The sequence below is a fragment of the Hippoglossus stenolepis genome, chromosome 8 (assembly GCF_022539355.2).
Source record: "Hippoglossus stenolepis isolate QCI-W04-F060 chromosome 8, HSTE1.2, whole genome shotgun sequence".
NCBI classification, from domain to species: domain Eukaryota; kingdom Metazoa; phylum Chordata; class Actinopteri; order Pleuronectiformes; family Pleuronectidae; genus Hippoglossus; species Hippoglossus stenolepis.
This window is the reverse complement of record NC_061490.1, coordinates 11,284,508-11,312,351: the sequence shown is the minus strand read 5'-3', so window position 1 is coordinate 11,312,351 and position 27,844 is coordinate 11,284,508. Positions and strand designations below refer to the sequence as shown.

The 27,844-nt window shown below is 40.4% G+C and overlaps 1 protein-coding gene across 1 annotated transcript in view; it reads left to right on the top strand.

Annotated features, from left to right (window-relative positions):
- cdkal1 (CDK5 regulatory subunit associated protein 1-like 1) overlaps window positions 1-27,844 on the top strand; it is a 229,058-nt gene that overhangs the window by 163,451 nt on the left and 37,763 nt on the right. Inside the window, exon 12 of the mRNA XM_035164365.2 lies at window positions 9,730-9,792. Within this exon, the coding sequence (XP_035020256.1) occupies window positions 9,730-9,792 (63 nt within the window). The remainder of the gene's footprint in view (window positions 1-9,729; window positions 9,793-27,844) is intronic.

Here is a 27,844-nt window from a genome sequence, read left to right as displayed (position 1 = left end):
TTTCTTATATATGTATTAAGATAATTTTTTAGTATTTCACCACAACATAAGTCAGATGTTTCAACATCTAAATGACATTAGAGTAAGAGCTCTAACACATCGTGTCTTCATTATATCTTGTTATCCTCTGTATAACCATACGACTCCTGTAAGATTCTCCCTCTCATCCTCTCTCTCAGTCCGCTGCTAAATGAAATAATTAGTGGCTAATGAAGCAGTAATTGTTAGCAGAGGTGTCTGTGTGAGAGAGGCAGATTGAACACATCACCATCAGCAGCTCCAGCATTTCCTTGACCCTTTGCCTCACAGGTTTCTCACTTATATTATTGTGCACAGAACCATATTCATCTATAAATTAAATAATAATTTAACTTTAATACTATGTATTAACGTTGACACTTTAATTTGATATAATACTACTAAATTACCAAGTTACTGCTTAATCAGCACTAACTTGTCTAAGGAATTATTCATTCTTATGTTATCGCTTGTATCTGCTTATTGAATCTTAATGACACTTTTGCTACTTGTGCATTCCCCTGAAAAGTTTTTCTTTTTTTCCACTTTGGTTTGACCTTTGCTGCCCGACACTGTATGTTCTATATCTTCTCGCATTTGTGCCCCCACACTCTTTACCATCAAAGTGTTGACACATCTCTTTCAAGTGGAGCGTCTTCATAAGTCATTCTCTTTTTCCCTCCTCCCTCCTTCCTCTCTGAGGAGAAGCCGAGTGTGTCTTGGAGGGATCAATCCCCAGACAACCACATCGCTGCTTCGCTTCTTCTTATCTTTCACCCCCCCTCTCCTTTCTTTCTCCTCCATCTGTCTCATCCGACATTTATTGTCAGCGTTTGGAGGTTTGCATGCATCTATCCAAGGCTTTATTCTGCAGGCAGCTCTGTAGCATATCACTGGTTTCTGTAGAAACCTTCTATTCTCATATCACCATCTTTTACGCATTAAATAAAATTGATAGCTAGTTTTTATTTTTTTATATTAATGACGGTGCTAAAGCTTTGATTAGAAAGGAGCAGCTTGCTTCACCTCATCAAAATAATATATCCTTCTTCACTTTGTCATCCTCCATTTCTCCATTTTCACTCCTCATTGAGATGTTTTGAATTGAAATGAATTGTGCGGATATCTGTTCTTGACAGATGATAGCAAAAGGTGAGAGACGGAGTCAGAATAATATGTTAAAGTCCCTGTAACCACTACACCTGCTTTGGTGGTTAAAGCTGCACACAACATCACATCATCAGTCACCATGCACCTGTTCTTACACACACTCACACACACACTCAGTGAGTGGTGGCAGCTAGGCGATGTCTAGGGCATGTAGGGTCAGTCATTAATAAAGTGCACCAGATGGTTTGTCTGGAACACAACTGTGTTGAATAGCCACAGGAGGGATGGATGGAGGAGGAAGCAGAGACAGAAGGAGGCCTGAGACAAAGAGAGAGGGTAGGTAAGGAAGGATGGAGGAAAGGAAGAAGAGTAAGGAAAGGGGATGTGCATGGAGGACATAAAGTGCTGCGGGCCCTAGAGGGGCTCCATCATCCTTAGAAATTTGACTGGCCACCGCAAGTGCTCACTTACTAAATGTGGCAGCTCATCGGTTATGAGGATGTTACTGATGGAGGCAGTGATCCTAAATCTTGGAAATGTTGACCTCAAAAGCAAAGTGCGGATATTTTTATATATTATTATCTTCGTTTTGTAAGATTGAATAAGAAAAACAAATATGTTGAGACCAAGCTGTTTTCCTGCCCTTATTCAAACATAATTTGTCATTGGAAAATAAAACATTACTCAGGGTGCTGAAGTCAAATGATAAACTCATTTTGGGTACTTGCAGCAGAAAACCTATGTGATTAAGGATCGATGAACGATAAATGAAGGATAAATATTAGTGTGCAAAAGTGTATTTTTTTTATTTTTTACTCAGTTTGAGTTGCCAGTTTTTTTTCCACATCTGCCAGTAACAACACACTCTTCAGAGTGAAGTAAAGTGTGACATAAAAATATTTGGACACCCTTAGTCCAAATATTTTGTCAATTGGTATGCAGACGTTTTTATTTTTATTGTGTTTCATTAAAATATTGTTTCGCCTCACCTGTCTGATTTCCAGCCATGACAAAACCACACATTTGAATAGAAAACTACATAAAGAGATCTATCTCAATGAGTCGCTGAGTGAAGCAGAGAAAACACACAGTGTCCAGCTGCGACGAGGTCCAGGTGTTTTGTGCTATCTGTGGGTCTAACTTATTAACTATGGTAATAGATGATGTATGAGAGAACGCGGGACAAGGGGAGAGCAGAGGCAGATGTAAAGAATTGGAGACCACAGGGGTGGAGGGATGGAGAGAGGGAAGGGAACACGTTGAGAATTAAGGGATGTGAATGCTATTAGCTCGGATCTCCATAATCATCCCCAGGTGACTAGAACTTAGCCTTGATAAATGGACTTGGTGAGTGGAGCGTGTGTACGTGTGTGTTGGGACGTCTATTGGTATGTAAGGAAGAGCTGAGAATGAGCAGCTGCAGGGGAGAGAGATAGAAAAAAAAGTGATAAAGAAGGAGATTAGCTGTTCTAGTTGGGCAGTGTTTTTAATTTCCCCAGGTTGTAATTGGTTAAGAACTCCATTACCCACGAGGCACCAGTGCAGCAGCTGTCAACGTGAAACAGCTGGCCAGCCACTAGTAGCTCCATCTTCTTGGTGCACTATCATTTATCTACGCCTGGATGTACACACAAACTCTAGCGCGGACACACACACACGCACACAGACACAAACATGCAGCTCTCTTTGTTTCAAATGCAGACAGTTACTCCCTCACACACACTATCAGGGGAGATACTACCGCTCGGCTAAAGGCAGTCTAACAGGTATTAAGGTTGAGTTAATGGTTAAGTTGCTGCCTGAGACCGGGTAGGTTTGCACATGATTAATGGACCTGGTCCGCTAATAATGGAAGGGATAACACACACTGCATTTTTTAAAGATCGCAGAAGGGATAAACCCAAGTGAGAACTTTGTCAGTTGAATCCGATCTAACAAATATTCAACAATAAGATTCTCTTTTCCGTATAGTTTTTTAATGGGGTTCAATGGGACGTTCAGGGTGACAGCAATATGTTAAATTCACATTAGATGATAAATCAGTCAAGTTATGCCTCCACGCTTATGTGTTAGAATTATGCTAAAGACAGATTGGAAATGTACAATATTTTCTGCAGACTCTAAATATCAACCCAGAGGTCTTTTTGTACTAAGTCACTGCGAGCTCTAAATTCACCACGTCTACGCACCAGGCAGAAGATAATGTTACATCAGTGCTCAAAATGTCCCCAGATGTAAAATTAAATAACCCATGAATAAATACTGATGGGTTCCAGTCTTTGCCTTTCGGGGGCAACTCTACATCACAGTTTGTTTTTTTGTTTGTTTGTTTGTTTGGTTTTCCACACCCAAGTGCATTTTTCTAATATGTCATAATGTTCCTATAGGGTTATAACTAGCTGGAGAGACTGACTGACTATATTCTGCAGGGTGTAAATATGAGGATCCCGGGTAGGTCTCAGTATTCGAAAGTAACATAAGTATAGCTTGTATTAAAGACGAACTTTACAGAGGAACTTCAGAAAGATAATACTGGAGAATAAAACCAATTTAAAATAATTTTCCAAATGAAATCTATTTTTTCAAAGTTGCATTTACTTTTGCATGTGAATACCTTACTTTACTTTTGAGTGAAAAAGGTAAAAAGTTCATTTAACATCATCAACACAAAGCAAATTAATTTAAAAAAGAATCTCACATTTTTATTTTATCAAAAAGAAATCCCAGTAGACTAAAGAGATTTGTTATTGAACGTGATTCTCCCAAGGGCACTCAACTGAAATGAAGTTTCATAGTTCACAGTTGGTGAGATTTAAAATGATGGCAGCTCCTGAACGTTACTAATTCACTGACCTGAATGTGTCTCAATGCCATGATGAAATGACTTTAACTTTTTAGTCTCTTCTGATGCAACACGGTCACATTTGTAGAGCGTCTGTGTTGAGTGTGAACAAAGCTCACGAATATCACACTCAGCTCCGCATTGCTTCAATCTGACCTAGGAAGCTAGGTTTGTTATTCTCTCTCTGCATATTAACAATTTACAGTTTTATGTACACCTTAGTAAAAACGAACATTCAGGGGATCATATACAAGTCATCATACAACATATTGTAACTGGACCATGTTATATAGTATAGTGACCTCTGTAGACAGACGAAGGTCACGCACATGCAGAGCCTCGTCACGGTGACCACCCTCACTGTGATGCTTTAGGAAGTGTTAATCCTTGGCACACAAAGACGGAAGCAGACTCAGATTGTGCCTTTAGGGTTTTTTTCTGTGATGATACACACACACTTCCACACAGACCCACTCGCCGTGGGTGTAGACTCTATAGCACTAACATCTGTCTGTCATTAGGGAAAGACAAACAGACACATACTGGTGAGCCTGAAGCTCGTTCAGTCCAGGCTAAGGCAAGATCACTGTTACCTTGCCCCACAACATACCCGCAACCGGGCAAACTGACACTCACAATACAAAGGATGTCACAATACCAGAAATTCGTTGGTGCCAGTACCTTTGAAATTCCATGACTCTCACACAAATGTCCCCGATAGTCTCGCATTGTGGGGCCACAGACACTCACACAGACTTTGACAGACTTTGATGCACAGTAGGACTGAACTTTTCTGCCCAGGGGGTCTAGCAGCCCAAAGAGATTTAGCTGCATCACCTGGGGCAGCAGATTCTACCACTCATCTTTTTGGCCGAGGCACGCAACATCATGGATTGTCACCTTGACATCGCCAGATATTCGAGGACTTTGTACTGGAACCCCCCGGCCCAAGGCTCCACACCACATATAGCTGGAGCAGTCTGAATTTGCAGTTTGGCTGGTTTCAGCTCTGACTGACCATCGCCAACTGCATTTTCCAGTGAGTTTTACCAAGCAACACTTCTTAGGCTACAATCTTTTACCTGTTATTGGCTTGGCCGTAAATATATCTTTGATATAAATATATCATCTTCTTCATAGCCATCCATCCGTTATTTTTACCACCTGTCCTATTTTTACCACTTGTCCTTCTTGAGGGTCACGAGGTGGGCTTGTGCCAACCCCAGCTGATATTGGGTGAGAGGTGGGCAGTGTTGTGCAAGTTCACACCTCTCATGAACTAGTTCAAAGTTCAGTTCATACAAGTGAACATGAATAGTTCACATTCATAGTTCACCATTTAAATTCTGAACTAGTTCATAGTTCAGTTCATTTCATAGTTTTAAGGTGGAAAGTGAGAATGAAAGACTTAACTTGTTTTTTAAAGAAAACTTTATCCATCACTACCCCTTGCCTTAAACTGTACTTCATATGTATCAATTCCTAAAAGAAATGTTTTTTTTTATTATTTTTAATTATTGCTAATTTTGCCTGTTTATTTATTCATACCCTGCACGAGTTTGTCTACCTGTTGCTGGGAAATCATACCCTTGAAGGCTGCAGACAATGTGGTTTGGGTCATTTGGGGCTGTTGGCAGGGGGTCTTGGTCTTTTTTTGACTTTCAATTACTTGGAGATAACTTTTTAGGCTAGCTGGATGCTTCAGCTCCACATGCCGTTTAACTAGATGCGGATGAGGCTGACGTCCAGACTTGCTTTTCACTCAGGACGGCACAATTTGCACAGAAAGGTGAGATTTTACCTGGAATCTTTATCAGACAGTGTGTAAAAATCCCGCAAATAATAATAAGGTGCATCGGATGTAGTCGCTGAGTCTGCGTCTCTGCTTTCACTTGCCATTTTATGAGACCGAGAGCTGTTGTCTTGGAATACGTTGCTTGTTTGGACTACATGTGTGTATGCGATGAATCGGTAGACGTAGTTGGGTCGAGTTAGTCGGTTTAGGTTAGGCTACATCGTGGACATTTTTTTCCGGGCACTGAGCAACGACATGGTGCAAGCATTCGATTTACACAGCGCTTCTCAGGAGAAGGAAAACACTCCGTCACGTTTTAGCTAGACCTCAGATAATATGAACGTGTTCACCGTTCAAATTCATTATTTGTCATTAAGTTGCGTTCAGTTCATCGTTCTCATAAAAATGAACGCGTTCTTTTGAACTCGTTCATGCACAACACTGGAGGTGGGGTACACCCTGGACTGATTGCCAGCATATCCCATGGCTGACAAACAGAGACAAACAACCATTCACACTCCCATTAACACCTACGGACAATTTAGTCTCCAATCAACCCAGCCACAATCTGCATGCCTTTGGACTTTGGGAGAAAGCCAGATAACCTTCTTGCTGTGTGGTGAGAGCGCCAACCATTGTACCACCAGGCTGCCCTTCCTATGGATATCAAAACGTCTAATAAACACCAGAAAAGTGTCAAATATGAGACTTTAAATATTGTATATGGTCGATTAGTGTTATAGTTTTTCCTGAAACCATAGTTTTTTGCATGTGTGATCCTGCCCCAATGGGGGGTGTGTGTGTGTGTGTGTAAGTATATAAATCCATGTAATGTCACTTCCGGTTAGACGTTGCATCCGTCTCCGGCAGCAACAACAGATGGACGCCACTGTACCAACCATCGTTCATCATCACCATAGTGACAGGTCCACAAACACACACATACACACAGTGTCTGTGTACTTGCTGGGTTGTCACTTACACAACCTCGACGGCATGCTAGATTAACGTTTTTTGGTTGATGGGCCATTCATATGCACGCACGCACACACACGCATACAAATCTGTACACTGACAGATTGTGTGCAGCTTTTGCAAATTAATAAAGTTCTTCTACACAGTAGAGTAGGAAAGATGACAATGGATTGCAGGTAGAATGTATGAAGAGCGGAACCACTGACATTAAACAGGGTGATCATAGTTTGTTTTGAACTATTTTTAATAAAGATTAGAAATATGTATTAAATGCAGGTTCTAGTTGGATTCCCACCCAAAAAAAGTGTTTTTAATCGTGAAACATTGTTGTATAATTACATAAAGAGACCGGGGTATCAGCCAATTCTATCTTCTGACTTGTAAAACAAAAAAGGTAAGGCCATCAAAGTGATGATTCACACGTTTAAACTACATTTATCGATGCTGACACTTCCCACCTGGAACACTGAAGGCAAAAGCCGTGCACAGTTAAATTAAATCTGCCTCCTAGTCTGGTGTCTATCAGTTGTACTCCATCTCAACATGTTTACAGCAGAGCCCCCTGCCAGTGGCTACAGATCAGTTCCACTGCTACAACTCAGGGTGTAGGTCTGGCTCAAAGGCACCCTGGCTGCAGGTGTCGTGGAATAATAAGAATGTTGCTTATCCACCCTCCTGCAGCTGTTTCCACACTTGGCTTGAAATATCCACCTCATAACCTCCATGTAAGTGGCATCATCACTTTAGAAAAGGCTCAAGTATTGAGATGGGGTGTCTCTTTCTTTAATCCCTTTTATGGTGGCAGATTTGTGATGGATCTCTCTTTCACTCAACATTTTGTATAATTCTTTTAAATCAGTTTTGTTCCCTCCGTCTGCTTTTGCTTTTCTCTTTCCCATTCTCTCTAGGTTGTCTCCTTTTTCTTTTTTGTTTTTCATATTGGCCTTTTACATTGTATTTGGCAGGTTTTCACACCTCTGTCCATTTTTAGTATACTGTGTTTGTGTGAGTCAGTGTGCGAGCGTGTGTTGGTATTTGTGCCTGTGGTGTGTGTCTTTGTAGGCCTGTGTGCGCGCGTGTGTGTGTGTGTGCGTGTAGTATTGAGCTGGATAAATTCTGCTGGGAGCTCATTGGGGGTTGAGAAATCCTTACCTGCAGTTACATCTGTCTTACAATTCCTCACACTCACACACACAGTCCAGCACTGCTGAATAGGGAATGATGGTGAGAGTGATGAAGGGATGGCAGGAAGAGAGAGAATGGTGTTGAGGAGCAATGATTAGAGGATTACTCTCACCTGAGGTGCTCCAGGCAGAGAGAGTGAGAGATTGAGGAGGGGGACAGACTTGTAAGGGGTTGATGGGTGAGAGAGTGGAGACAGAATGATTAGTATGAGTTTTCCTTCACTGATGAAAAACACAGGGAGTAAGGGGAGAGGGTGGGCACTGAGGAATATATGTGGAAAGCCAAAGACAACAAGAGAGAAGGGGATTTGGAGAATCTGGAGAGCCCTTTGGCAGAGAAAGCGAGAAGGAATCTGGATGGCAGACGGACAGGGCCAATGATTATGGGATTGTGAAGAGCCCTAGGTGAAAAGAGAATGAGTAAGAGATGGGTAGGTGTGGAGCATGGGGGAAGCAAAAGCAGTGCACCAGTGGAACGGAAAGAATGAAGGGCAAGGTGGGATAAGAGGCGCAATAATGAAAGAACGGACCTCACTAGAGACGAAGAAAGTCAAAGCTGTCGTTGGCCGAGGGCGTGGAGTGCAATCGTCTTTAAACACTTCACACCTAATACTCGTATTTCACCTTTCTCTCCTCGTCTTTGTTGTTTTCATCTACTCTTCTCTTTTTCATTGCCTGTTTTCCGACACTTTTCACTCCTGCTGTTGTCGTTAAAGGACATTAGCACCGCCTGATTGTTGTCAGCTTGACCACAACTATATGAATCAAAGTTGTCCTCCTCCTCCTCTCCATCCGTCTTTCTCCAAATCCTCAAGTCGTCTTCGCCTATCCCAAAGCAGCGCTTATGTCATCCTGTAATGACGCCCGTGTGTAATAGCAGAACGACTTGTAAGTTGTCGGCAACATATGTGCAGATCTGCCCTAAGGAAACTGAACCCAGCCCTTTACATGCTAACACTGGAGAAGAAGGGAGAAGGAGTAAGCATGACAATAAATGCATTCTCCCTTTAGCTACAGTAGGACATACGTATATCCTTCCCCCTTAGCCAGACATGGCCTAATCAGCGCGCTAATTAGCGCTCTTTGTAACTGCGTCGGCCTCATGTAACTGATTGCATTAACAACTGCCACGCATCAAACAGTCATGTCTCACGCTTGTGCATCTCATTATACATTAAGGACACGCAAGGTTAAGTCCAGACTTTGAGTGGGAATAATATAAGAAAATGAGAAATATTTTCTACTGCAGCTGGTGGTCAACTCTCTTTCTCCCTCCTCTGTTCATCCTATAGGCTTAATGAATTACTGTAGGCTGCGTTCTCAGCCATGTGATTTATTTCCATGTGTTTAAGGGAAGTTAATATCATTGAAGATGTAATGAAAGTCCATATTTATACCATACGTTTCTGTTAAGACCAGCTAGAGAGTAAAATAATCACTAGGGGACAACATTTGAGATAATAAATACTAAAATAAATAAAGTGCATGGTTACTGGTTCCACAGCACCACCAAAAACTGAATTAAGGGAAACAACAATTCAGAGGAATTCACATTCAAATTGTCATAAAAAAGGTAAATGCTGAGTAGTTGGCACACAGAGGGTGACACTAATGATTAGATGAATCTACAAAGGTGAATGGGTTTTAAATTACTATTTACTCAATTTAACCATATAATGTGCATGTTATCGAAATTATGTGATCATTAAGCCTAGCTTGTTTTTCTTATGTATTTTTAGCTGTGTTGTAAATTCACTTTATGGGTGGCTTTTAAACTTCATATGTATGTTCTTACTGTCTTACAGAAGAAGCAGAGGACTAAAGAACTGTCCCATCTCTTCCACTCCTACAACCCATACGACCACGAGGTAAGACATCTTTAACTGTGTGTTCCTGGATCAATTCCCTGGTTTACATTTTTCCATCTCTGTCTTCGTGTTTCAGTTTTTCTCTTAAACTGATGTTCTATTTTTGTCTTTGCAGTGCAGTGAAATGTTTTATCTGCTGGTTTCTTAATGGGGGGAACACTGAGTGTTTGGCCTCAGTCACCTCAAAACCAGAAGCGTTCACTTGACATAACAAGTAGTTGTACATCAGCATTGCTGAATTGTCTTGATGAGTTAGTTGCCTCCTCAAAATGAACCCCTCTTGTCAGCAATCTAGTTGATGAGGTTTTTCTTAATTATATTGTGAGTGTGTTTGTGTTTGTGTATTTGTGAGATTGAATTCTGAAGCCAGAGATAAATCTCCTCAACTGTGTGTGTATGTTTGTGTATATATACTCCTGGGTTTGTGTGTGTATGGGGTCCCATACATAGTGAGGTTAACATCTGACATACTTACAATGATGAGATTATTGTGTCAGAACTGGAAGGCCGGAACAAAACCTTGTCGCAGGCCCAACGTCACAGACCCGTGCCCGGTGGAATCCAGGGGTTAATTCGTGACTCAGAGCAGTACAAGTGTGTGAGTGTGTGTGTGAGAGTTCCTCCTCTGTCCTCCTGTAAGTGACAACTCCATGACATCTGCCACCACATATTTCTGCTGTCATGAAAAAGACAAATTACATTTTGACATATTATACTATCTCGGGTCCTTGTGCATGGAAGGCTGTGGCCAGCTACAGCATAGTGCATGTTGGGAACATGTAGGGGATTGAAGTCTTTCTAGCAGGTATCATAGTGTGTCATTCAGCAAAGCTTAAGCATTGCCACATTTTTTTTTGGAGAGTTTATTCCTCTGAAGGAGTTTGTTCCTGTGGTGGAGTTGTTACACGTTACACATTAATTAAAAGGATATGAGACAGATCACGTTTTCACTGTGGCAGGCATGACGCTTTGCCTCCCACACACACACACACACACACACAATTACAGGCACACTAATGATAGTACACATGGAACACACATGCACATGACTCAGAGGATAAGCACACACCTAACACAAACACGGGATATAAATTGAGCAAAGTTAGCAGAGAATATCTTATTAATACATTAACATTTCTGCATATAAATGAGACACTTTGTATTTGTGAACATGCTTTCGCCACACGTATGATTCCCGGGGGAATTGAGAATCCGTCGGTGTGACAGTGTGCCACACTGAGCCTGCTGTGCTGAGCTGCCCCAGCTCACAAGTACCACTGAACATTAGTTCTGTAAGACTGTTTTTTGTGTTTGCTGCTTTGCGTTACTTCTAGGAACATGATTATGATTATGCTTCTTCAAAAATTAAAAAAATGTCAGATTAATGTCTCTCAAAAAGTCTTGGAAAGATGGTCTGTATTTACATATAGCTCTCCTAGTCTTGATGACCACTCAAAGCACTTACAGTCCAGCACAGTGTACCATACAGTTTTGCCATTCACAAACACATTCATATGCATCTATCTGCAGCACTTTCTTTATCATACATCACTCCTACACTTGCCGCCGACCTTCTGGTGAGTGGACCACCCACTTAACCTCCATAACCACAGCCACCATATCGGTGTTCAGGGTTGTCTGGCTTTAAGCGAAATACTATATAACAAAAACATCTAAAACTGGAATCTCAAAACAAGTTGTCATATTACACAAACTAAAAGACAGTTGAACAGAGACACCTAAAACAGGGTCTCACAACAAGTTGTCGCGTTACACAGAGGTCTCACCTTCCCAAATTACCCCCAGCAAAATCCACTTCCGCAATGTCCGTCTGTTTGCATGTGTATTTCCTATGTTAGCACTTTTCGTGATAATACAGAGAATACAGGGGGTTGGGCGTTCCATTCTCAAAGGACAGATTTTGTGTGAGCTACCTCTTTAAATGTTCTGTATTGTCTCACAAGTTGTTAGACCTCTTAATTCACTCTCAGCCTGTGTAACAGTTTGAGATCCTCAGGGACGAAGCCCCTGTCTGCTGCAAAGTTAGTGCTAAGGATGAAGCGTGGCTGCAGTCCCAGACCTCCTGAAAGGCTCTCTCAGAGGAAACAAGCTAGAAAAAGCTGTCCATTAGAAATCCCCAGATACTTTAATATTTACCCTTAAATTTCTACATTCATTTGTAATATGTTTTTTTCATTTGTATTTGCCACATTCTGCATCTTTCTTGCTTTAAAACACATCATTGGTCTGATATTCCATATCTTTCTGATGCCCAGCAGAGTAAAATGTCATCTAACTCAATGATAACCTTCCTTTTTCACTATTTTGTGCATTAAATGTGTCAAAAGGAATCCTGTCATAATATATGATACGTGATAGTCCTCATACATAAATATTTTCATATGTCAAGCAAGTTTCATGTAAATCTTCCACACGGCTCAACTTCCGGCCATGTTCTTGTCAGCCTATTCCTTTTTTCCATAGATTGTGTAGATGTGCAAATAAATCCTCTTGCATTACAGGCCCATATAGCCGTGAGATATGATTTAATGATAATAAATCTAATGTCAAGCATGCTTCCTTCCGGATCAACCACGGTTTTGCCTGTCCTTGCCCATGTCCATTCACCGTGGAACACGTTGAGGCAAAATAGCTTGTATTAAGCCCGTATAGCCGTTAGATAGAAATAAATGAAGTCTGATAATGTCCCTCATTTTATATTAAATTCCCTTGGGTGTCTGGCCTTTCAGCTTCCAGTTTATGTAAGGATATTATGTCTGTGTGTGTTTGTCTGTGTGTGTGTTTGCGAGAGAGAGAGAGATAGATAAAGAGGGAGGGAGAGACAGAGAACACAGAGGGAAGCGAGAAATTGGCGTCTTTACAGCCATTATTGTTAATACACAACCTCCTATAGGTCCACAAAGGTCATTAATAAAGACAGTGGGGGGTGGGGAGGATAGAGAGGCTTTATTATTCCATCGCTCTAGGCTACAAACCAAATGAAACAATGTTTTTAAATGAACTAATTGTTGTATTTGTACCACGCTTGTTTCTTAATCTCCCATGGCTAACTCCGAATCACATATGGGTAAAATGACTTGCTGAAACACAAGCAGAAATGGGCCGTCAATTAGAATAAATATTTTTTCTTTGTTTGGTTTATTTTCTGTCTGTTCTCCATTTATTTAAATTTTTCTCTCATCCTTTCTTCCACTCTGCCTCCAAACAGCAGCGAGTTAGATGTTTTCTTCTGTGCCCATATACATGTAGACAATTCATCTGGTGTCTGTATGTTTAAGAGACAGAGGTGTGTGTGTCTGTGTGTGTGTGATGATTAATGTGAAGTATCCTATAGCCAGATGGTGCTGAACAAGGCCCATCCATCAGCAATGAAAAGACCAGTGGGCAGAAAGCTGGCAGAGCACTTTGTCTAGGGCCAGTGCCCTGCACTGGACAAATACACATGCACGCAGGCGCACCCACACACCCACACACACACACACACACACACACACACACACACACACACACACACACACACACACACACACAAGCTCTACACTCACACAGACCCTCTAAGGCCCTGACTGTGTAACCCACTGAGCCATGTTAAGCCTTGTGTTTTGTTTTGGAATACAGGTTCCTTCTTGTTTTTTTGCTGCCTGGGTCCCACATGAGTGGTGCTGCCTCACCCTTGAAAGCAAACCTGGTATAGTCTTGAAATGTACAATGTACCTATTCTGCCCCTAAGACAGATTTTAAAGGTCACGTATTATGTTTTCACTCCCGTCTGTTTGTTTGTTTGTAAACAAGACTATGCAAATCCTACTGGATGGATTACCACGACACTTGGTAAAAGGATGCAGTAGGGGTCAGGAAAGAACCCAGTACATTTTCACGGGGCTTATCCAGGAATAGTTTTTCCCCTTCTTTAACATAGCATTTTTTAACCTTTCCTTGATGTCTCCAATAAAAATTCATTGATCTTGACGCAAAAATCCTCTTTGTTTAGGAGACTATTTATTTTTTCATTTGGTAGAGATCCAAATAAAAATCAGGATCTAGTGAATTTAGATGTTGTTTCATAAAGAGGCTGTTTGGCCTTGGCGGAGGTATGCACTCTACTGAGTGCCCTTCTCTTTAATTAGGAGTCTGTGATCTGTATTAATTTGAATTTGACTACAAAAACTGTCAGCAGGTTTATGAAAACACCTGAAGTTTTAGTCTTCCGTCCTTACCTGCACTCACATATTTATAGATGTGGTCATCCACTGCAGCCACTATTTTCCCCCTGCGGTCATAGTTGATTCTTTAGTGAGTTTTACTGGAGGACTCTTTTCTGCCTAATTGGGTGAATTTAAAGTGGTAACTGGTCTAAAACCTGTCTCTGCTGTGCCTGTTTTCTGTATTCACTTTATCAGTAATTACTTCTGCTTTGTTCATTAATGAGAGTCAAGGATAGTTCTCTGTGCTACCAGCATGCTTGTCTTAGTCCTGTTTGTCTAGACTGACCACATGGTATTCCCTTGTGCAAATGTGTAGTTAGAATATAAGTATGAACAGACCACACATCACGCACAGACAGACTTTTCTGTCTCTGCAGCAGCACAGTGTCATCTGGTGTGAAGTTTTGCTCCCTGAAGGGTTTGCCCTTCCAGGTTCAGGTTGTGAAACTCCCATCATGCTCTAGTCCTTCTCTGCAAACTCACTATGTGTGTGTGTGTGTGTGTGTGTGTGTGTGTGTGTGTGTGTGTGTGTGTGTGTGTGTGTGTGTGTGTGTGTGTGTGTGTGTGTGTGTGTGTGTGTGTGTGTGTGTGTGTGTGTGTGTGTCCACGCACTCAGCTGCTGCTGGCAGAGCTAACAAAGCCCCTCTCACCCCACATATTCTCCTGAGAACACACACACACACAGGCGCACACATGCATTCTCCATACTGTGTTTATAGGCCTGAATGACAGGGGTGACAGTTTTCCCTGCGGCAAGAGAGGAGGGACAAGCTGTCAACATGGCCCGCTGCATCTGCCCCACCACACAAGACACAGAGTGAGCAAAACACAAAAAGGGGGAAGATGGAAATAGAAGGGGGAGGTGGAGGTGGCTAAATTAAACGACTCTTAATGAAAGAGTAACGCGAGGCGAAAGAAAGACATTTTCAAAAAACTTAAACACTTAATTACACTCAATAAACGTCACCCCTTCAGTTATTCCGAACTCCCAGTTTGTTTCAAACAAGTTGACATAATTATCATTTAAAAAAAAAAAAAGAAAAATCTTAATTAGTCTCACAATTTCCTCTCTCTCTTTACCACAGATCTCTTTTTCATATGAATTGCATGTTGCTAAACTCAGAAATTAGCATTCTGTTTTTTTTCTTCTCTCTGTTGGTATTTTTAATTACTTTTATTTTGTTGAATGAGTTTTTTAATCTGCTGCTGTTTGGCACCATGGTGAAAAGCTGACCTCCCTCTGTGTCAAACTTGACATTTGTTTGCCACACGTTTCTCCTTTTCTTTTAATTAACTGATTGTCCAGGGCAAGAGAAGGGGGGTAAAAAAGGATAAAGAAGACAGAAATATTGGCTATTGTGATTCATATTTTCTTACTATTCTCTCTTAACTTGTCTCTCCTCCCATCTGTCTCTGTTTAGTCTGTGAAGGTATTGAAAGTCTTCTTTTTGTTGATTTCTTTTGTTGCTTCCCCACAACCAGACAATAGATTTGATTGCCATTATTTATGTACTGATAACAATGAATAAAATGTGCCATCTCTAATTATGATGGACTCAATAATACATTAAGATATGATTGTTGTTGTGCTAGGTTCATTTAGGATGTATTCTGAGAAAATATATGACTCTGTGAGATGTTTTCTCAAAGGTATTTCTCTCCCCGTTACACTCCCACTCATGGCCTTATCTCTTTCCTTCACACAGTTTGATATAAGGTGTGATATATGAACACGTGTATCACATACTCCCTGAAATGAAATCTCAGCACACATTGTAGTGCAGTGCAATTGTTGGCTGTTTACTCTCTATCTTCTCACCTCATGGAGTATCATGCCATATCCGCAACTGCTCACCAAGAAGAATATGATTAAACCAGAATGGAACTCAGAGAGAACATACCTCTGCAAAGACTTGTAGTCCTCTTAGGAAACCGCTTTTAAATTCACTAGATCTGGATTTTTCCCATGATTTGAGCCACATTGCACACACTTATAAACACATTAGTCCCCTAAACATGCTTGTTTATGGACGTTTTCAAGATTCATAAATGATTCTCTGAGAAATCAACCAAATTGCCAAAAGAAAGAAAGTGAAAAGGAATTCCTTTATATGCCCCCTGATCCATATCCACACCAAAAGTGAATGAGTTCTTTCCTAAACCCATAATGCATCCTTCCACCACGTTTTGTGGTAATCCATTGAGTAGTTTTTGCACAATATGTTTTTGCACAACAACTAACAGACAAACAAATAGAAAAAAATATAACCTCCTTGGTCAAGGTTATCTATTTTAGAATGAATGGGAAGTACAGAAAATGACTTAATTGTGCATCATTTATCACTGGTATAGTAAGATTTTTTTTGTTTATTATAGTTATTATATTATAGTATAGCCTGGTTAGTTCTTACTCTTACTATTCTACTGGATATAGCTGCTGCAATATGGACAATATAGATATCTAATCTGGCAGATACAGATGAGACAAACATTCACAATTTATTATAGGACTGGTCACACATTAACATCCGTCATTACGTGACAGCTGAGAGCAGCATTTGGTACACTTTATTGTGGGTACGTTTCTCTCACAATTTATAATGACCTCTCTCCTGTGATGATCACCTCTGCCCAAACTTGTGTGAGGCCTTGTGTTGCCCTACAGGGTTTTGCAGCCTGTCCTTTGCTTTAGGACAGAGCCTTGACGGCAGACAGGCCTCACATCCCAGAGTCAAAGCTGTTACTACAGCTAATGCACTGACAAAGGGGATTCATTTAAGGGTTTAGGAAACACAATGTCAAAGAAAGACCTTTTCTATAACAGTAAAAATAAAAGGCCAATCAAACACTAAACAATCATCGGTCAGAACAAGATAGTTTTCAAATGAGGGAAACAGGAATTCCACTTGTCTATACATTTTGTGTGTGTAGAATTAGTTAATTTTGTATTAATCTTTTATTAAATTTGAAGATTACCATGGCTATTAATGTAAATTACATATACTTAAAATGAAATTAACACCTACTAAATACTGCCACTGATCTATGGGAGCAGAAGAACTGGGAGAAGTGAGAGGAGACAAAGACGAAGGATGAGAGATGTTTAAATTTAGGACAAGATGGGAGACACACACGCGCGCACACACACACACACACACACACACACACACACACACACACACACACACACCTTTCTCCTTCCCTTCTAGACAGAGGCTTTGCTAATGATTCCCCATAACCTGTTCACTCGACACACACATACTATATGTCTGCCCCTGATAATTGTGTCCCCTCTCTCGTCAGTTATCTGTTGGGTGCTGCACACATAGGTGCCAGATGGTGTTCACAGAACTAATGGATTTTCCTCTCGGGACCGAAGGCTCCTTAAGCCCGCGGAGCCGACACATACCTGCTTCTGTCACTTCTGTCAGTCTTGTCATCATTTATCATGTCACGCTGCAACCATGCTGCAACACATCCCGAGCTATGTGGATGCCGTTTCACAGTAAAAGCAGAATGGATTTGGATTGTTCGAAAAAAGTTCAAAAAACACCAGCATTCAGGTGCCACTTTTCTTCTTGGTACATTGGAAATAATGGCCATCTGGTTTGACTCTGAAACCCTTAACATAAGCTCATGTTGCAAGTTTCATACTTTTCTTTTGTTACTGGCAGACCCAGAGTAACTTAACCCTTTTGTGGGAACCATAAGCAATTTTTCTTACATATTTCAATTAAAAGCATGTCTGCAGCCTGATGGCTATCTGATGCATATTGAGAGGACCTTTTTTTTTTTTAATGAAAAAAGACGACGGACAAAAGAAATTGGTTGTGCAGCTCATAAATTTCTCCCTGGCGGCTTTAGGGAGGATAAGATGTGTATAATATCGGACCGTACAGGGTAATATTACACCCTCTGTTCGATCGAAGCCAACCAGAAATGGAACAATTGCAACAAGGCGTGTGTGCGTGTGCGTGGTGTGTGTGTGTGTGTGTGTGTGTGTGTGTGTGTGTGTGTGTGTGTGTGTGTGTGTGTGTGTGTGTGTGTGTGTGTGTGTGTGTGTGTGTGTGTGTGTGTTCCTCTATGATTAGTTTTCAGTTGCTAAACATAATCCAGTCTAATACAACAGTCCTGCAACATACCCTACATTCATGTTCAGTTTTAGCTGAAACTCCATTGGAGGTGAACATTCAACTGTATGAGCGTTTAGAGGCTGCTGACTGATTTGAAAGGGGTGGACAATCAACACTTGTCAACATCACAGTGTATTTTAACAGCACCACAAACCACATCCTCCAAAAAGATGTGTGCATAGACAACTGGACTTGCTTGTGTTTCTTGAAGACATTTCACAAATCCAAGAGGCTTAACTTCACATGTACAACTACAAATACTGACCATACCATCATCTATTATGAGTGGATTTATCGCAGCACTGTTGTATTATACTGTAGAGAGATGTTCCTATAAACTGACAACAAAGCACGTTGCTTCTTGTCAAAACCATGATTTTCCTCTGCTCATGTACAGTAGGGCCTTATAGCCATGTATGCATGATACATGCTCTCAATCTGTCATCGTTACACAACAGGGACTCGTACAAAACATGCACATCATGTATTGTCCCAAACACATGTGTGAGCCTCCACAACATTTGGTGCCAAACAAACATATGTCTTTGAAATATTCCCTTTCTTTATTTTATCCAACGCTACACTATAGCTTCATTGTATTTGTTCCAAAGACGTACACAAACATCTCTTGCTAAGCATGGCACCATAAAATATTTTCTTACTGAGTATTGTTTTAGGTTTTTGTGTTTTTGTTTTTAAAGTGTTAAAGGCTCTCACCAGTAGCGTTTTTCTTCCTGCCCATCCTCAAAATAGCTCATTTGCTTTATTCGTTACAGATATTAGTGTTGTAGTGGATGTCAAAGGTGTTTATAATGGACAGCCATGATCAAGACACCGGGCTGCCCAGATAATCTGTGATACACGCATGTAAACATATATTTCCCTTTGGCATGATATCAAATTATGATTACAGTATACCTATGACTTTGTGGCATTTTATTTAAGGCTGTCTTTACTGAGAAGTCAGTCTATTGGTTTGCATAGTTTGCTCCCGTCATTAAGAAAGTATAGTTCATTTTTGTTCCCTCACACAGTGTTGGCCATCATTTAAAACCTATAGCAATCAATATTTCCATATTAGTCAGTTGCAGCCATTAAACTGACCATAGTTTCACTCAATACAAGGCCATGTTAACATCACCCCTACTCTATATACTCTACATAACCTAATCATATCTCGGTTGTCTTAAATTTTGTTTCTGACTACATGTAAATAGCCAACCCAATCCTGTCTGGACCCGTTGGGCCTGTTTCAGCCACAAGTTGTGAAAGGATACTTAGGTTTGATTGTTTTGGCTGAATTATTATCTGCTTGATTTATTATTTACACCTATCATACCTGCAAGTGGGGAAACATGTGGCTGAGGTCGGGTTCAGACACAAAAAACAGAATGCCTGTCGGCTTTGGCTAGTTTGCTCTGGGGTTTGTTCACTTTCCAATACAGATCCACACTCTAGTTGTATATATTTGCATGAGAGTAAGCACGACATGTTTCAGTTGCACTAAGTGGTACCTTGTTAGTATCAGAGATCAGGTCCATGCAATATGACCAAAATCTCATATCCTGATAGAAGTAATTTCATATCCAGATAAAGATCCTTATTGTGAAATGTTAGTCCTACTTTTTCCTAACCTTGTCAATTGGGGTCATTCTTTATCATATTGTGTGACTTTTCATATTCAAACTACGTCCATGTAACAGGAGTGTTCTCTCTGTCAGATATAAGCTCCTCCTGTTCTCTGTCACGTTCACCCTACTACATGTGGAGGAACACAATGCATCATCTTTGTGTCGAAAAATGTAGCTGTAAAGAGTAATTTATGTTGTGTTGCTCTCTTTTTTCCCCAAATTGTGTGTTTTGGGATGTTATTTAACTACTGAAAATTAGCATGTTGCTTTACACTGACAGCAAAACAGCCATTTAACCTACAATAAAAGGTTGCTGCTGAAAACATTAGGGAGCTCTCTACTGAACCTTTCTATCTGCCTTTAGTTGTCCCAAGGTTTTGAAGAAGACGAGTGAAAGAAAATTGAAAGCTCTACTTTGCAAGCTTTAAATAAGCTAGCATAGTTTAACGAACTGATTTTTGAAATTGCTTAGATTTTTGCTTTTATTCCAAAATTCCAAAACAATATTTGCCCCTTTCTCTCGACATCTCTCACATTCTTTTCTTCTTTCTTTTCGGCCTCTCCCCTGCTCGCTCCCTCTCACTCTCTCACTCACACTCCGTCTTTCTCAAAGTGACACAGTGTGTGCTGTAATGGCTTGTTGATTGCTTCCATTTGTTGGGCCAAAGGCATCAAGCCTGTGTGTTATTAACACACATCAACACGGACAGGTACACACACACAGACACACACACACACACACACACACACACACACAGCAGTGGGCCAGAGGAAACCATGGTTTGCAGCTACCTCTTTTTAACAGCATGTTATGTGACTGACATCTGAATGGAGGGGCGATGGGGGGAGTGTGTGTGGGGAAGGGGGAGAGAAATGAATGTGGGAGGGGTATTAATGCTTGTGTTGCTAAATGGCTTCCTAGACAGAAGTGTGAATGCTTTCTGATTCAGTCAATAGGCCTCTTATTCAGCCCAGCTCATTTGGAAAGGTCCTGTGTGTGTGTGTGTGTGTGTGAGCGTGCGCTATTCCCTCGATATTTTGCAGCTGCTTGGCTGGCTAAGTGGATTCTTTCTCTTCTTTAAAAATAAATCAACCACATAGTGTAACGTTATATTTTATCTGATGCTTTACTCATTACAGGAGGAGAAGCAGCAACCTGTAATGACCAAGGGAAGAAACTAGCTGAAATCAATGACCTCGCTCTTAACGAGGGGTCATCATTAATGATGTAGGGGACGGAGTCTCAGTTCAACATAACAGCTTATTATACAGAGTGTGCGTTTGATTCAGTGCATGCGTCTTTCTGTTTACTAGAGCAGTGTCCCTTCCAAACCTGGTTGCAGCCTTCTTTCTAAAACTGTGACCACTGATCAACCAGATTTGGTTTTTGCACAGATTATATTCTCAATGTTTTGCATAAAATTTAATAGAATTTGCTTTTTATTGTTCACACGTGTCAATAAAATATACTGTGTCAGTAAAAGTTTGAATGATTTATGTAAGTGCTGTTTTTTGGACAACTCTTCAAATACAAGCTCTGTTATTCTGCCCAGTACACATCCACACATTGCAGCAAAAAAACTAAAGTGATGCTTTAACTGTGAAGGCAACTTGCTAAAAAGTGATTCTATGAATGTTGGTGCCATGACGAAGATCGGCACCCATGAAACCTGTGAATTTCTGTCCCAGTTCAATATGGTGAAATCAAAATATCAAAATTATATGGTGAGACAAATGTAATTGCTGATTTGCCAGTTTTGGCCCAAGGGCCGCCAGTTGGCTTCCTGTCCTGTAATTTATCCTAGGACATAGAAGAAGTATTTTTCTACACAGTTTGGTAAGCCCCCACCCCCACTGACTGCTACAGAGTGCTGTCACCTGTTTTTTGGGCTAATATTGAGCGTACCACGTGTCCAAATTTCACCAAATACGCCACTGCACTTCCTCGGCCCAATACGAATACACATTCCCAGTGTGAAGATGATAAGATGAACGGTTCACAAGCTATGGGTGCCACAGACAGAGAGGCAGACAAATGTTTGTGGAATTAATAGGTAGATGGACGTGTTTGTATGTTTTTGCCCTGGTTGTTTGAGTTGTTTTCAAATTTTGACCAACATCCACCACCTTTCTGTGTGTTTTTGTATATTCATGTATGCAGCCTCATCAGCCCTGGTAACTGTTTGTCTGTGCCTGATTTCTCAGCAGAGCCTGTCGTTAGAAATATTAGAAGCCTGATTCACAAAAACTCGCTACAATCTATATGGAAATTCAGATGCATGGTTTCAGGCTTCACGTCGAAACCACGTTAGACTTTTCTTCTTGTTTTTACCCTGGCTTTCTGCCTGCCTTCCTTACTCCTGTTTCATCCCATAATCATCACCCCTAATCAGACCAACCCTACAAACTGAACTTTGTTTAGTACACAGACAAACAAGAGAGAAAGAGGGAGCTATTCAGGTACATAAATTTAGTTATTTACTATGTGAATGCTGGGTGTTTTAAGACCGGCCATCGTGTTTACTCCCTTTCATTTAAATCCAAGCTTATCACGGTATCACACATTCACAGTCACACACACTTTGTCAAGACCTCTCTGCAGGAGTAATCGACTTTGCCTTGATAAATGCAACCTACACCGGTTCCTTTGTTAGCTATTTTAGCTTTTCATTTAACAAGCTGTGCAGGGCTTATCTTCCATTGTAAATTACATGTTAACACACTTTGAAATCATGCATTTGTTTATTGATTTTACTTGGTAGTTGCAGAGCTTTTATCTTGAGTAATGTGTGTTTACAGGTTAACCACTTGTCCGAAAGGAACTTCTCCATTTTAGAAACGTGTCTCACAAGCTGCTTATTTCCATGTTTCTTCTTTTATTTATTACTTAGAGACATCAAAAGAAAGAGGAGTCTTATAAAGAGTCACAGTTGGCATTTATAAGCTTAGAGTCAGTTTCAGTAACCCTCTGTAATTGTCAGGAGGGATATAATTTATTTCCTCTATTCTGAAAGAGTGTAATTTTCACAGAGACCAGCCTGGGTAAATGCCACAGACATTGCACAAGTTGTTAAACCCTGCACCATTGTTTTTCCCTAAGATAAAGAGGTTTAGTGCCAGAGTTTGGTCGACCCATCTATCTCTTCATATGTGTGGGAAACCACCAGAGGCTAATAACATCACTCTGACTTTTCACTCCACATCTGCCTTCCATCTGTTAAGTCAGCAATCACTAACTAACCACACTCATTCTCGCATGTGCACACACAGCAGCTCTTACAAAGGACCATATAGTGACTATGTGCATATAGGGGGTTTACATTAGGGCACCAGAGCTGGGGATCTATTCAGAAACTCCCTTTTTCTTTCTACTTATTTGGACAACTTTATTTTTACTTTTATTCAAAGCCATCTTTAATGCAGTGTGAGTCTGCTGAAAATAGTAGGTTTCACATAAGGAATCATAACATCTAAATGACATCCAAGTACACATGTATTTAGGTAACACCACATTTAAATAACACCTTAAACACCACAAAAAACAGGGTGCTAATGACCAAACAAAAGGAAAAGCACAAACTTAGGTCGTGTAAACACGTTATTGGATTTCCAAATTCTGTTTTTGGTGTGCATGCCAGAATTGGAGAATAACGAGTTTACAACTCAGCACATACATGTTCTAAGACAGACAAACACAAATGCAGACACGCACTGCACACACAAATGAGCTGTGTGCGTCTAGGGCCAAATCTGGGATCACTACTGTAAAGGATTTATTCTCATTATAGCTGAGTTACAAAAAGTGGGGCACAGCAGGAGGGGAAAAGTGATACATTAACTGACTGCAGGCTTGTGTGTGTGTGTGTGTGTGTGTGTGTGTGTGTGTGTGTGTGTGTGTGTGTGTGTGTGTGTGTGTGTGTGTGTGTGTGTGTGTGTGTGTGTGTGTGTGTGTGAGGATGAAAGAATTTTGAGTTTAAATGAAGGCAGTAAAAAATAGTGACAGCAAATGTGTTTATTGTGCTTTTTAGCCACGTTCAGTTCTTTGTACTATTCCTGTGACAAGGATTATTCCCAAGTTGTCACATCCTGATATCTTTGAGAAACTTGTAAAGCATCCGCTTTTATCCATAAATAGTTGAGTAGATTCGGAGCATCTTGAATCATTGTTTTCAGCCCTCTGCTGCATGTTTGATGGGATGGGATTGATTTATACACTCACGGCTAATTTTATGATTCTACATTATGTCACTGTGCTAAAGGTGACTGCAGGGCAGAGGCTGCTGCTGTCGCTTTCTTCAGATGTAAAGAACTGGAATTACTCAATAATGAAAGTAATGGCCCTTCTCCCCCCTTAACTTCTTCAGTGGTTTCACCATCAACACTTTCTGTTCAGAAATGTTATTTTCTTGTTTTTCAATTCCTATCATATCAGTTTCAACTTCTAAATTGGAGACCATCTTGCGAGATAAATACACCGGCCATGACAACACGCTATCAATATAAGTTTCTAACCCTGACTACTTATTACTACAAATTTACATTAGTACTCAGTACTGATGGGTCGTAGGTGAACTCATCTTTTAACGGAGCTTTCATTTGCGGTTCAACTACACATCTGCAAAGTTTCATGACTGCCTCTTGCAGGGTTTTGATGATATCACGTTGACACAATTGGTTCACAGCCATGTAAGCACCTGCCTAAATGCTCAAAACTGCCTCTGTCGTAGTTCCTTCTGCAGTACGTGTGTGTACATGTGTATATAACACACACACGCACATGCCGGCCAGTAATCATTTTCCATAGTAATGTTATCATTCTGAAACAGAGAATGTGAGATACTTCTTTAACAGTAAAAAAAAATGTGTTACTGGTCTGGAGACACACCAATAACACCACTGCAGATATATAAATCTGCTGTAGACATCTAATCAATAACCTAGAATTCTGTGGACACAACAACATTTAGGTGCAAACATAGAACTGAAGTCAACCGTGCTGGTGCTGAAAATGATGGAACGTCCGTTAGAAACCAATCAGATGTTTACTCAGTGACAGAAAGAAAGTTTGAGGAAGTAAGTATCATTACTAACTAACCAGATATTTTTATTTCCTAAAGTTCAGCAATAATTGTATAAAATCACCCATAATCATATAATTTGTCAGAATAGAAGGTAGAAAGGAAGGCAGAGAAATCCCAGCTCTTTTTTTGCAGAATTATAACATTTTTAAATACTTACGGCTCAATCCTTAAAATATGATGGTGTTTTTTGTAAACTATATGGAATAGTTGTTATAGCTGTTATTATCAAGCTTATTTTCCCACTGTGGCATAGCTGTATGAGGCATACAAACACACCAGTGTCATTACTCACTGCTCTTTCAAAACACCCTGGACAGATTTGTAGAATAAAGGAGAGCATCGCCGAAAGATAAAGGTTAAAAAGAAACTGCTAAAAAGCTTCCACAGAACGAAGAGAAGAAAAGTGAGACAAAATAACAAAAACAAACACCTCAGGACAGAAGAATGAACTGAATATTTATGGGATCGAACAAAAGAAAAGAAAACAAAGAGCCTTTTCAACAGCGCTGGCACCTATTCACATCTGTGGCCCTACTTTTCATTTTTCTTCATAATCTTCGGTGAAGTCGTCCCTCAATGTGTTGGGTATAGATTAGTGTGTTTGCTTGTTGTGCTGAAGGCCCGTTAATTGGGTGTTTGGGGCTAATAAATAGCTGTAATTAACAGGCATCGTTAGGTGAGGCAACGATGGAAAAGCTCGAGCAAACCGGTCACGGGAAAACAAAGTGCAAAGTACAAAGTGTTCATCGGGACATTTAGAATAAATGAGTTGCAAGGTCAGTGTTATTGTGAGCAATAAGGGTTTAACTGTTGAAACTAAATCGTCTACCTGCTCACTGGGTGTAAGGTGGTTCTAATGATTAATGATAGAATGTATGAAACACCCTGAAAAGGAAATGTAAACACTTATTTGGTGGGTTATTACAGTTATAGTGTAGAACTATACCACTGTCAAGCTGTATAAAGGGACTCATCGTGTATCATTAGGTTTGCTGACAGTCTCTAAACATAAACTACTGCTTGTGTTGCAGATGTAGAGACAGTGTTTTGCAATGAAATGGTGAAAGGAGAGACAGGATGTATTTTGTAAAGCAGGTGGGCTGATTAATCTAAATAGAATTTAAATACTTTCCTTGCTACATTTTTCAAATGCGGGCATTCACACACGAGATGAGATTACATACAAAGTCAAAGCAATGATGCAAATTTCCTGTCACTGGGGCTAGAGGATAGTGAAATTAGCTTCACCCACTCAAGTTGGTGATATTTGAGAATGAAATTCCCTGGAGCGTGATCCTAGCAGCGACCCGAGCTCGTCATCAAACTGGCCACTGGTCATCCTGGGGTAGTGCTGGAGACGGTAATTATCTAGAGGCAGCTTCTGGAGGAGACTGTAAAATTCCCCAAGAGGTTAGCACTTCCGGGTATTCTTGTGGACCCACACATGATGGCGCGGGCTTCTGTGGCGTTTCCACCACATAGCGCAGCAACTTCTCAGCCAGTAGTAATCTTCGCTTTTCCGGAAGAGAACAGGCGGGTTCATAATTTATCCTGGGGCAAAACTCGCGCAAGTAACATGACTCGAATATTCACTTTGTGTTTGGTGTGAACGCAGAATTTGGTTTTATCCCAGTCAATACGGCGGATGGTCCTTGTGATGGTCAGTATCCTTATTTTGATCATGTTACACTTCTCTTTTCAGTCATACTCTATGTCCTGTCTTGACTCACTCAAGAACCAGACTCACACCTCTACCGTTCAGTCATTTCTCGCTGTGTCATCTTTTCCTCACTTTCCTTCTGTTCTCTTCCTTCTTAGCTCTTCTTAGAGCTGGACTTGTTGAAGCAAGTTGTGGTTGTTTGAAGTCCTGCCCATGAAAAAGTGGACTTTGAGCCCATCAAACAACTGAAGCATCAGGGATTTTCTTTCTTTTGATTACATCAGTTTGTTTTTTCATCTTTGCCTCTTTTTTTATGCCTGAAAAAGCAAATAAAAAGGTGAATGGGTGCAGGTGAGGCTCAAACGTTTGCTTCATGTCTGTTCTTTTGACACACCCACACCTTGATGGGTCCTCCTGCGCACTCAAAATAATTCTCTGACGAGTCACTTTAGTGCAATAAATAATTGTGGCATGGATATTGATCTGACTTGTATTTGGTGGTTCGAATCTTTGCATGTAACAGAAATGTTATGGACAGAACCAAATGAAAGTTGGTGTTTCTATTTACCTACAGTGGCATTAGTAAGGTATTTTTTGTATATATTAACACCTCAAGATATTAACTATTCATTAAACACATCTTTTAAATACATTATTATCGTAGTTCAGGTTCTAACATTGATCTACTTACTCTGTGATGGTATGATTAGCTGTGCGTTTGGTTTAATAAGCAAAAGCATTTTACCCTTCGAACTCATAATTCTTATAGTACTAATATTAACTTATATAACTATATTTCACACTTGACTTTGCATTAGACTAAAATGTCCTAATCTTCATAGAGAGAGAGGGCTGTGCAAGTGAATGATTTCCTCATTCGGACCAACTCTGTAGTTTGTTCACTCAACATTTTCCTCCTCAGGTTGCTCTCTCTTTACCTAATTAGTTTCACATACATTTACATAATTTGCTTAAGAATCATAACAGACCCACACTCTCTCTCTCTCTCTCTCTCTCTCTCTCTCTCTCTCTCTCTCTCTCTCTCTCTCTCTCTCTGTCTCTATCAGTCACACGTGTTTCTGTCATATTGTTAAAGTAAGTCCGCCTTTCAAAGGAAGCAGCCGTGCCCTCAGGGCTTTTCAGACAACTTGATGACATGATGCTTCTGTTGAAAGAAAGCAGCAAGGATCAAATGCTTAATGGGCACCTGCATGTGTGTATGTGTGCGTAAATGTGTGTCTTTTCTTGAACTTACTCTTCTATTTGAAGTCGTTCCAAGTGATCTTTCCATAGCGTAAAGAGCATTTGTTGTAAATTCACA